The sequence below is a fragment of the Phacochoerus africanus genome, chromosome 14 (genome assembly GCF_016906955.1).
Source record: "Phacochoerus africanus isolate WHEZ1 chromosome 14, ROS_Pafr_v1, whole genome shotgun sequence".
NCBI classification, from domain to species: Eukaryota; Metazoa; Chordata; class Mammalia; order Artiodactyla; family Suidae; genus Phacochoerus; species Phacochoerus africanus.
In genome coordinates, this window is record NC_062557.1 from 55,466,573 (window position 1) to 55,479,069 (window position 12,497).

Genomic DNA, 12,497 nt, shown 5'->3' on the forward strand with positions numbered 1-12,497 from the left:
GCCACAGCAACACGGGATCCAAGCCATGTCTGCAACTTACACCACAGCTCACGGCAACCCCGGATCCTTAACCCACTGAGCAAGGCCAGGGATTGAACCCAAATCCTCATGGATGCTAGTCGGTTCATTAACTGCTGAGCCATGACAGGAACTCCCAGGTTTCTTTTTTTTTTGTCTTTTTGCTATGTCTTTGGGCCGCTCCCACGGCATATGGAGGTTCCCAGGCTAGGGGTCGAATCGGAGCTGTAGCCACCGGCCTACGCCAGAGCCACAGCAACGTGGGATCCGAGCCACGTCTGCAACCTACACCACAGCTCACGGCAATGCCAGATCCTTAACCCACTGAGCAAGGGAAGGGATCGAACCCACAACCTCATGGTTCCAAGTCGGATTCGTTAACCACTGAGCCACGACGGGAACTCCCCAAACAGCTCTTAACTGGTATCCATCTCCCCATTATCCCAGTATTAGAACCTCCTAGTTGGAGCCTGGAGGCTTCCTTAAGTGGTAGGACTTGGTGAGGGGTGAATTAGGAAGGTACACATATGGGGCACGTGTGCAACTTCGTGTTTGCCCCTGTATGTCTGTCTGTCGTCCCTCTCTGACTATCTCAGAGGAAGAGGGGCGTTTGTCTGGAGGGACCCCCCTCAATCAGGAAACTTGAAGGAGCAAGTACACCAGCTCCCTCCCCATGACCCCTGCCTTCTCTTCCTGGACTTGAATCTCATGGTTCCAAGTCGGATTCGTTAAGCACTGCACCACGACGGGGACTCCCGGGTTTCATTTTTTAATCACAGCTCTTTCCCAGACTCCTCCTCTTCCTAACCCACCCACGTGACCTACTCAGTGGTGATCAGACTGTCAGATGTTGGACAGTCCACAAGCATTCAATCATGCAGTCAGGACTGAATATATACTTAGAAGATTTGTAACCCAACCCCACCAGAAAGGTCAGCATCCTAGGCCTCTTAGATGTGCAATTTCCTCCAAAATCAAGAGGAACATATTTGAGAACTAAAGGGAACGCCAAGCCCCAAGAGCTCCTGCAATCGCAAAAAAAAAAAAAAAAAAAAAGAGAGAGAGAGAGAGAAACAAGCCAAGAACGTGTGTTTTCTGCAGCTTTCCTTGTTCTGCCCACCGGTACCCTGGAGTGGAAAATATACAGTTACTCTCTATAGATTATTATAATTAAGTGGTGTGCGGAATTCGTTTTTTTAAAAATAGCTCCATCGACTCTTCACGGTGTATCTTTGTAAGACAACTATATGTGAACAGCAAGTAAAGATGGCGATTGTTTAGCACGTTTAATTAAGTAAGTATTTCTTTCACCCTTCTGGGAATTAAACATTGAATGATGGCTAAATCCAGGGAAATATGCCCATATTAATTTCCAGCTCGCTGCCTTAATTCAAAAGCAGGGGTGAAAATCAAGAGCCAGATCTGTGATCTGGAGTCATTATACGACAAACAAAGAAACGGAAGGTTCACCCTTCGAGTGTCTTATAGAACTTGTTCCAGGAAGTGTCCCTTCTGTGCTTTCTCTCAACATGTGTCTCCCTGATGGGTCCCTTCCCCCTTAACAATATACACCATCGTCTCTTCTCTTTCTTGAAGAAATGCTTCTTTCCCTGCCAGTTGCATCAGCTGTGACACATAGGTAAGAAGGGCAGAAAAACACAATTCAATCTGGCTTCCTGGGGAGGGGATATCTCTGCTCACACTAATGAAGAGCTCAGGGTCGGGGCTGTGGCTCAGTCGGGAACTGCTTTCTTTTCTCCATGTCTCACTCCACGTCCATTGTCTTGGCTCCATTTTCAGATGGCCCTTCGCCTCATGTGGCCAAGGTGGCCCCATTAGCCCTGCCCTCCATCCTCCTAGGTCTAGGTCCAAGAGAAAACAGAAAGCCCTTATTTACCCCAAACAAAACCAAAACAGAACACTGCTGTTCTGATGAGATCACATGTTGATGGCCAAATCGGTGACTGCAGATTGGGAGTGGAATAATCCAGCCCTAGAGTTGGGAACTGAGCCCTACAGAAAGTGCCTGGACTGGGGGTAGTAGGATAGAAGGTGGTTCAGGGCATGGGGGAAGCTCCCCAAAGAAGAAACGGTGAACTAGAAGAAGAGAGGATGGGCGCTAGGGTGAAAGCACAGATAAACAAAACCAGCGTCCACTCATCACATTTCTGCTGGGGGAGCCGCTGTGGTTGTTTTCCTAAACCTAAATTAAAACTGCCTCGTGCTTTCTTATTCCAAATCCTTGGTTATCAATCTGGCACCACCATCATCACAAGGCAGAAAACTACCTTTGTCAGAATCTCTTTTACCATATGCTTCTTTCTGAGAGTTTGCCTCAGAAGGGACTTCACATGAGATTTGTAAAGAGGGGAAAGGAAAGGGGTGCTCTTTTGCAGGGGCAGGGTTGCCAGACTTCACAAATAAAAATACAAGGCTCCCAGTTAGATCTGAATGTCAGATAAATACCTTTGGGGTATGGGTATATCCCATTTCTCCACATAATACTTTTTTTTTTTTTTTTTAATGTTCGCACTCCCTGCATAAGGAAGTTCCCAGGCCAGGGATTGAACCCATGTCTCTGCAGCAACTCACACTACTCCAGTTGGATTCTTAACCCACTTTGCCACAGTGGGAACTCCTCCCCATGCATTCTTATATGTGTTATTTGGAATATACTGATGCTAAATTGTTATTCATTATTTATCTGAAATTCAAATTTAAACTGGCATCCTGCGTGTTGTCTGGCAGTCTCATTTACCCTGGGGGACACAGTGGCCACGCCAAGCTTGGTACCTCTGCTGACCCTCCAAGAAACCCGCTTTTGATGTTTTGCAGACAGATGCCTTTGAAGAGCTCTCCATGGGTTCTGGCTTGGTGGTCCTGACACATCAATGCCGTGGCTTCTCACAGTTTCCATGAACTCACGCTACTCCACTCTCTCCGCTGCTTCAAGCTGATGCTATTAATGAGTCTTTCTCTGATGCTTCAGTTACAGCCTTCCATACGGCTCTTGCCAACAGTCACATAAGCTCTAATTTCTATAGATTATTTCTTATCTCTAAAAAAGTTGCCTGGCTCCAACCAACCCAGACTGACCCACACCTATTATTGAGTCAGTGGAAGAAGACATAGCCTTGCCATTTCAAGGTAATTCAGTCACGTCTGTCTGTGTAGCCTTTAGGTTCCTCTCCTGTCACTCTTCTCCAGAGGGTTGTAAGTTTCTGCAGGCTCATATATCTTCCAGCCACCAGGACAGGGTCAACATCTGTCCCTTGACCTCTCTGAGAGAGAAGCCCATACAGTCATTGCTGCCACACAGTGTCATCTGCCAAGCCCTCTATGCCATAGAGGTGCCCGTGCTGTTTTCTTCCTCAGCTGGACCCCACGCTGATCCTTGGACCCCCTGTGTCCTCCTCCCAACCTTTCTACAAAGATCTTGGAAATGGTCAGTTCCTCTCTGTGAACCCTGCTATGTCAAGGAAGCATTATCTGCCTTCTGGTGACTCTCTTTAAATGGCCCTCACCCACTGCTGCTCCAACTCCAGGCACCAGGTCAGATAAGGGCGGCTTCCCATGTCTTTCTTGGGAACCCAGGCTCAGGGGTCCCCCTCCTCCTGGACCCCCAAGCATGTCTGTCATAGCTGTCAGGTCTCCCCCCTCCCTAAACACTTCTGAAAGGGTCAAAAATTCTACATTCATATCCAAGTGGTCCTTTACTTTGCCTCCCCAGCCTCCTCCTCCCCATCCTAGAAAGAGCTCTTATCCCTCCTTTTAAGGAAATCTGCTTATGAAATTGTCGAGCTCCAATTCATCCACAGTTTAGCATTTACGTTTCCGTCCTCTAGACTCTGCCCCGCATATTCAAAGCTAAGCTCTTAGAATTAAACCAAAGGAGCAACACAACATAAACCTTTTCTCCCGCCTAAGTGCTTGGCTCTTACAATAAAAGAAAAGAAATAGCTTGGCTTTCACGGCTATTGTCTCTGCTCTGTGCTTAAAAACTATTGAGAAATTCAATGGACTGTTTGAGGCTGTAGCCACACTCCTCTCCTCCAGGCATTAAATGTCACCAACCCACCAGTTAAAGAGCCACAGGGCAACATCCAAACGTATAGGAATGGAAAAACCTCAATTAGTATTTCAAAACACACCCCCTACTAGTCCCTGTTAGCACATTCTATCAGTTTGCATTGGCAGAGAGGCAGACCAGAGCAAGCACAGGGAAAATAAGTAACAGTCAAAAGATTCCATAGAACAATCTTGCTTTGCCATGAAGAAACTCAATGGGCTCTCCTAATTCCAGGCAAAAATCCATTCAAGGGGACATTAACTATATCCTAAAACATTTTTTTTTAAATCACAAAAATAAAAAAGGAGGAAAAAAAATTCCTTAAACGATCATGCAGTTTCAAAATGTTACCCACAAAGGAACAAAAAGCAAGTTGGCTTCAGACATCTCTCCCAGTACTTAGTTTCTAATCAGAGCTACATCTGCAGGCCTACACCACAGCCACAGCAACACAGGATCAGAGCTGCATCTGGGAACTACACCACAGCTCATGGCAACACCAGGTCATTAACTCACTGAGCAAGGCCAGGGATCAAACCCACAACCTCATGGTTCCTTGTAAGATTCGTTTCAGCTGTGCCACGATGGGAACTCCCAGAACAATTTCTGAATTGTTCAGTGGACAATTTCTACAGAGCTATGAGAAGAAAGTAGGTATTACCCTAAAATGTTATACTTCCCTAGTTCTGGGCTTGAGATATGGGTTTGAGGGGCCGTCAACATAAAGAGGGGAATTGCTGCTTTGGATCAATAAGTCCATACAAGGAGAGATTTTATTTTATTTATTTATTTTTTGTTTGTTTGTGTTTTAGGACTGCACCTGCAGCATACGGAAGTTCCCAGGCTGGGGGTCAAATTGGAGCTGCAGCTGCCAACCTACAACCACAGCAACACCAGATCTAAGCCACATCTGTGACCTACACCACAGCTCACAGCAACGCTGGATCCTTAACCCGCTGAGTGAGGCCAGGGATCAAACCCACATCCTCATGGGTACTAGTCGGGTTCTTAAGCCACTGAGTCACAACAGGAACTGCAAGGAGAGATTTTAGAGTGAGAGGACCAGAAGCTCTGAGAGGTGTCTGGCCAACAGTTAGGTGGAAGGGATGGGCAAAAAGAGAGTAGTCAGACATGGAGAGGAGGCGTCCGAGAAGAGGATGCTTGCCATGCAAGTGAAGAGACTAGTGAAACTGGAATCTCCTGGGTTGAACAGAGCCAATAAGTAAGAAAGGGCTGATGAGAAAGGAGTCACCAGTAATAGACCTAATTAAAAGTGATCAATTAGCATTTTAAAGATATTTGATGTATAATTTTAGAAATCTAATGAATTATTAGTACTTATTCATAGTAACGGCAACGAACTGCCCCATGGCACTCAGAGTATAAGAAATGGCACATTCTCTTTTATTTTTGGTAATTGCGACACATATTATACATACAAAGAAGTACGAAATATATAGGTACAGTTTGAGAAGAATGATACAATGAAAATGCATAAGCATTAAGAAATAAAACATTACTGGGAACATAAAGGCTCCCAGGTGCCCCTCACTATCCCATGCCTCTGTCCCCAAAAAGAAGGGATTAAAATCTGAATTTTGCAATTATTCCCATACTTTTCTCTAGATGACTACATGTGTATTTGTCTGACAGGAATATACTTTGTTTTGCTTGGTTTGCACATACTCTCATGTACTCATCTGCCACTTGTCTTGTGTTTAACATTATGCTTCTGACACTCATCCTGTTGATGCATGCCGCCACCATCCATTCATTTTTCACTGCTGTGTAGTATTTTATTCTATGCATAGTATGCACCACCATTTATTTATCCACTCTGTTGTTGATGAACATTGGTTTGTTTCCCATGATTTTGCTACTATGCATAATGCACCATTCAATATTCTCATATGTACCTCCTGGATAGAGGAGGTCAGGTCACCTAGACTTTCCCTCCACACCTGTATCCAATACATCTGCCCAGGAGGGTCTGACATCTTGGTGTCCAAGACAGCTTGGGAGGAGCCTATTCTAACAATGTGCCTTCTTTGAATTATAACCTCATCACTATTTTCAAACATTTGATACAGCAAGGTTGACTTAGATTCAATATTCATTAGCAGCATCCGAAGAAATTTCAACATAACATTTGTCAAGGAAGAAAAGGAAAAGCTGTTATATTCTGTAAATACAATATCAACTGTTCACTTCTGAAAGATTGTAAAAGGCTTTCAACTCTGCATGACTTGCTTGTGTGAGCAAATTTCTTGGCCACATGACAATCCAGAATTTAAAGAGATCTTTAGTAGAAAGTATGGAACAGGAATGGTGCCTAGCCATTTCCAGCAAAAAAAAAAAAAAAAAAATCTGATATACCAAATGCAATGCCCATGGAAGAATGTTCAATTTTCTAATTTTAAAAAAATGACAAGTATTTCATCTGAGTGATTACACAAATTCAATACCTTCATTAATGGATTTTGCAAGAGCACTCAGTGATTCTTGTTCCCTGGTATTCACATCCTGGTGTAGTTCTCTTTCACACTGACTAGGCTGAACTTCTGTATCTAATGGGATTATTGCAGAAATGACAATGTGTGACCTCCAGGCTAGGTCATAAAAGACATTGGGACTTATCTTGCTCTCAGATCACCTGGTGAGGGAAAGGCAAACATGGTGATATGAAGACGTTCGAGCACCCAATGAAGAGCCCCCTGTGGTAAGAAACTGAAGTCTCCTGCTAATAGCCAGCACTGAATTGCCAGCCATGTGAATGAGCCGTCTTGGAAGTGGTGCCTCCAGAGCCCCAGTCAAAGTTCAGATGATGTAGCCACTCATGACAACTTGTCTGAAACATCATGAGACATCCAAAGCCAGAACCACCCAGCTAAACTGCTCCCCTACTCCTGACCCACTATATATAAGCTAGGTGAGATAATAAATATCTATCGCTATTTTAAACTGCTACCTACTAGGGTAATTTGTTACACAGCAGTAGGTAACTAATACATTTTAAACTTTTATTCTTAGGCAATATAACTACACAATATAAATACAATGTCAGTGGTTTTCAGTAAGTCTCATATAGGTACCCTCAAATCTCTTTCTAAAATGGAGACAAAGGTATAGCGTGGGAGAAAAAAGCAAGAGGTGACACTGCCAGTGTTCAGGAGCTTCACTCTTAGATACCTTCAAGTCATCTCCACAGGCTCCTGTGTTTCTATTTTATTGTATATTGGGGCAAAGGGACAAAGAGAATGAAGGGCAAAATAGGTCACGGTCAGGTAGAAGAAACCTTATTTGATGGGTTTACAGGAACTTCATGGCCCTGAATTCACTCTACATACAAAACATGAGCAGGACTGACACATTTGAGGTCCCCAAGCATTAAAGTGATAATGATGTGTCCCCATATGTGAAATAAAAACTCTACAAAACTATGACATGCATAAGAAACCCCCAACATTTTTCTTTTTCCCTCATGCTTTCTTTTGAAAGGTCAATGATCAAATCCATTTTAAAAAATGTTTTTAGTGCCTATGCATTGTCCCTTTACTCATAGTTGGTCTGCCTACTGTTTAATCCGGCAATGATGAAAACATTCTCTACAAACATAAAGATTCATCCTGTAAGGTGGACACTCTGCATCACAGCACCTCCTGTGCCCCAGTTATTATTAAATCAATCATTTACCTTCCAGCTACTAGCTTTTCCTAAGGGGCTCTTACTAGCTGAGCTGCCTTTAATAAGTACTTATTCTGTTAATATTCCTTTGAAGCCCATTACAAATGTTCTCTTTACCCAGAAACTCTGCAGTCTCTGACTGATGACTGAAATCAGGGTGGGAGGGCAGAGGGGGAGCTGGTTTGAGACCTGCAGTAGCAAGTGACAAATGCTAATTTCTGAGGTCAGGAAAGGTGCTTCACATTATCCTTTTTTTTTTTTTCTTTTTTTCATTTTTGGGCAGCACCCTCTGCATACGGAGGTTCCCAAGGCTAGGGGTCAAATCAGAGCTGCAGCTGCCACCCTACACCACAGCTCACCACAATGCCATATTCGAGTCGGGTCTGTGACCTACGCCACAGCTCAGCACAATGCCAGATCTTTTTTTTTTTTTTTGTCTTTTTGCTATTTCTTTGGGCCGCTTCTGCGGCATATGGAGGTTCCCAGGCTACGGGTCGAATCGGAGGTGCAGCCACCGGCCTACGCCAGAGCCACAGCAACGCGGGATCCGAGCCGCGTCTGCGACCTACACCACAGCTCACGGCAACGCCGGATCCTTAACCCACTGAGCAAGGGCAGGGACCGAACCCGCAACCTCATGGTTCCTAGACGGATTCGTTAACCACTGCGCCACGACGGGAACTCCACAATGCCAGATCTTTAACCCTCAGAGCAAGGCCAGAGATCGAATCTGCGTCCTCAGGGACACTAGTCAGATTTGTTTCCGCTGAGCCACAACAGGAACTCCACATTATCCCTTTTTGAACACAAGATCCAGACATAGGTCAGGATAGGGAGGCTCTGAATATTCCATTTTTTAATTTTCATTAAAAACTTTTATTAGATAAAATTTAAAGAGCCTCCACATCCTACATGTTTAATGGTGCTTTGCTGGATTTAAGAACCGATTGCAGAGAACCGTAATACATTCGGTGACTGGAGACCTCTAAAGAATTTCATCTGACCTCAGCCAGCAGGCTTCTTAACGACATTTATATCCTTGACCTCCACGCACCTCATCCATAAGCCACCGCCCTGGACAGTCACCCACAAGCACCTCCAACCCACGAGTTTAGCCACGAACTCAAGCCTCAGGTGGTTTCCTAGCAATAGCGACGCAACCCCGCCCCTTTCCCCTCGCCGCGGCTCTCCTACCTTATTGGACTGGAGGGGGCGGGAACGGAAGTCAAGTGGCCAATGGGAGGGGAGCAGAGGAGGTAGTCCAGGCCGCGTCTCCGTCGCCCGGGAAACTGCTGCAGCCAGTTCGCGCGCAATGCCGAGCGCGGAGGAGCGGGCCGGGCTGGCTGAGGAGAATGCGGTCGGTGAGCCCGGCGCCGACCCGCGGCTGCGACTCCTGGGGGCCTACGTCGCCCGGAGTCTGCGGCCGGCTGCGGACGCCTGGGAGCGTTGCGCGGGCTCGGCCGAAGCGAGGCAGCTGCTGCACGACTTCCTGGGCTGCGGGGCCGCGGAGGGGCCGAGGCCGCTGCTGGTGGTCCGCACCGGGCCCGGGGGCCTGGCGGTGCGCCCGGGGCTGGACGCGGGACCCGAGGCCGGTCTATCTCGCGCTAAGGGCCTTTTTTTCCTGCGCACCAGGCCCGAGCCGCCGGGGCCCGACAGCCTCCGCGGAGCAGTGCTGTGCGGAGACCTGCCCGCCGCGCCGCTGGAGCACCTGGCCGCGTTCTTCTCAGAGGTGAGGGTGGGTCGAGAGCCCCGTGATGGCTGCAGCTGGGGAGTGGGAGAGGAAGAGGGGCGGGTCCGGGGGCGGGGCCAGAGGGAGGGGTGGGGCCATGGGGAGCGGAGGCTGGGGCTGAGTTGGAGGAGTTGCGGGTGAAAGGGGGCGGGGGCGGAGTCGAGGTTGGAGAGGTGGAGCTGGCGGGAAACGGACCCTAGGCTGACCTCTGGGAGGTGGGGGCGAGATGTGACATGGGAGCTGGGGGAAATGTGAGCAGGGGCCGAGTGAGAGTCAGGACCTCTGGGGACTTGCCTCATTCCCGGTTTGGGTTCATGCCGAAGTCAAGAGGAGGCTAGAGTCTGAAGAGGGCCTGGGTCCTGACACCTTTTTTTGAAGCGCTATCTCTGAATCCCCCCCCCCCCAGTAAACTGGTACTGCAAAGGCAGGGAGTGGTGGACCAGGGGGCATTTCCAGTGACTCGGTGAAGTGAAGGAGGTGAAAGGCTATAAACTGTTTACTTCTGGAGAAGAGTTTAAAAAGAAGAGGTGGTTTGGTTTTGATTTTCATCTGTTTCATGAAGCAGAGGTCAGCCCTGTGCCCCCAGGTAAGAAGCTGGGACATCCAATTGGAAATGTCCAACAGGCGTTTGGAGGGGCCTGCCTGGAGGGCAGAGAGGAAGATCCCCTGCAGTGTGGATTATGGAGTGCTTTGGTGGCACCATCGCAGAAGCCTCCAGAGTGCAGAGATGCTCGGGAGAGATGCCCGGGACATCTCCACCTTTCTGGACTGGGGGTAAACTTCCCTCGAAGTTGAATGTGTGTGCTTCTGAAAGCTTGATGCACTGCCTTTGTGGTGTTTCCTGTGATAGGTGCTGTGGGAAACACCAAAGAAATAAAGATCAGATCACATCCATGAAGTTCATCTCATATATATATAATATTTAAAACTAGTGTGACTGGGGTGGAGGTGGAGCTTACCCAAAGTTGACCCCAATGCTAGAACCAGGTACTGGAGGCTCCCTCCCCTGTGAGGTATTAGGCCTTTGATTGCTTTATTAGAAAGCGCTGGGGAGGGGAATTCCAAAGAAGGGTCTGGGTGGCAGCGGAGCCCTAAGGGTCTGAGGAAGCTAGGCTTCTTAGTAGATAGGGAAGTATTTCAATATTTTAACAAGCAGGACGGCTTTACTGTGATGTGTTGTCTGAACATCATCCCTGCAGGAATCCAAACTTGGATCAAATTCTCTCTTGAACAATGATGACAGAAGTGCTTCGGTTTACCAAAGGGGAAAGGGGGGTAGGGATAAATTAGTTTGGGATTAACATATACACATTGCTATATATAAAACAGATAACTAACAAGGACCTACTGGTATAGTACAGGAAACTATACCCAGTATCTTAAGATGACCTATGATGGAAAAGAATCTAAAAAGGAATATATATATGTGTGTGTGTATATATATATATATATATATATATATATGAATCACGTTGCTGTATACCTGAAACTAACACAAAGTTGTAAATATTTCAACAAAAAAGCTTGAAAACTTTAAAAAAGAAAATAAGATAAACAAAATGCAAAATGGATGAATAGATTTTAATTTACAGGATAAAAAAGGCTTATTGATATGGGAAAAAAGGGAAGCGGTGTTTTGCTGTTCAGAGGATATACATATGCATGCCTTCTGAGAGCCTCCAGTGTTGAATGGGCTCTGAACCAGGAGAAGGATTAGGATAAACAGAGAGCAGGGTAACTTTTAAAGTCTGGAGAGCAGACTGAACCAAGGTTCAGAGACCGATGGAACATGTGGAGGATAGGGGGTCCATCCCAGAGGGCATTATGACCAAGGAAATGTAGTCCATTGAGCAAAAGTAATTTTAAGCCTCTTTACACTCTTAAATGTTTTAAGACTTTTCATTGGTGCATTGAAGGAGACTGGAAACAAACTGAATGTTCATCCATAGGGGCCTGGGTGAAGGAGTTAAGGCTCATCTACTATTAAAAGGAATGATTGATATGGGGCAGTCCTTAAGATAATTTTCTTCTTATTGTGGTTCCAAAAAAAAAAAAAACTATAAAATTCACTCTGTCAACAATTTCTAAGCATACATACAGTACTGTCAACTACTGCCTGTTATTGTGTGGCAAGTCCCCAGAACTGCCCCCATTCTGCCTCACTGAAACTCTACACTCAACTGAACAACTCCCACCTTCCCCTCCCTCCACCCTGGAAACCACATTCTAGTTCTGTGTCTGTTACCTTGACCTTTCTAGGTACCTCAGGTGAGTGGAGTCAAGCAGTAGTTGTCTTCCAGTGACAGGTGTATTTCATTCAGCACAATGTCCTCAAGAAGGTTCATTCTCAAGATAGCATATGAGAGAATCTTCTTCCTTTTTAAGGCCGAATAACGTTTCATTGTATGTATATAAACCACATCTTTTTATCCCATTCATCCAGGGATGGACCTTTAAGTTTCTTTTATGTCTTAGCTATTGTGAGTAATGCTGCAATTTAAGATAATTTTTTTTAAGGTGCAGAATTGTATGTATAGTACACTACCATTTCTGCTAAAAAGAGAAAGGAGGGAGGAAGGACATTTATTAGCAGTAATCCCAACAGGCCCAAGGAACTGGGTGACTGAGGTACAGGGTAGGGAGAAGCCTTAACTTTCCACTGTAAAGCTTTTGTACTTTAAAATTTTGCACCACATTATCTATTTTAAAAATCAAAATAAAGCTATTTTTGAAATAGCTCCAGGCCTTTACTTGCATTTCTCAAAATCTCTAACAGCAATTCCCCGTGCACACAACCACTCCTCCTGTCCCATCTGCTTTTTACATGTCCTGAAGCTGATCCATTCCCCCTTCAGGCCCTTGCTCACCTCCCTCATCCACTTGAGTCCCTCCTCCCCTCCCAGCTGTCCTGCCCACTCTCATTTCCACCTGTGGATCAGCACCTGGCCCCAGAGCTCGGCTCATCACAACATCTCCCTGAAAAGCAGCACTCAAGCC

At 46.1% G+C, this 12,497-nt stretch overlaps 1 protein-coding gene across 4 annotated transcripts in view; it reads left to right on the forward strand.

Annotated features, from left to right (window-relative positions):
- The first annotated feature begins 9,050 nt into the window (after window positions 1-9,050).
- Window positions 9,051-12,497, forward strand: part of DNAH9 (dynein axonemal heavy chain 9) — a 317,109-nt gene continuing 313,662 nt past the window's right edge. For all 4 annotated transcript variants that reach the window (XM_047757317.1, XM_047757315.1, XM_047757318.1 and 1 more), the window contains exon 1: window positions 9,051-9,500. In XM_047757317.1, the coding sequence (XP_047613273.1) occupies window positions 9,084-9,500 (417 nt within the window). In that variant the 5' untranslated portion in view covers window positions 9,051-9,083. The remainder of the gene's footprint in view (window positions 9,501-12,497) is intronic.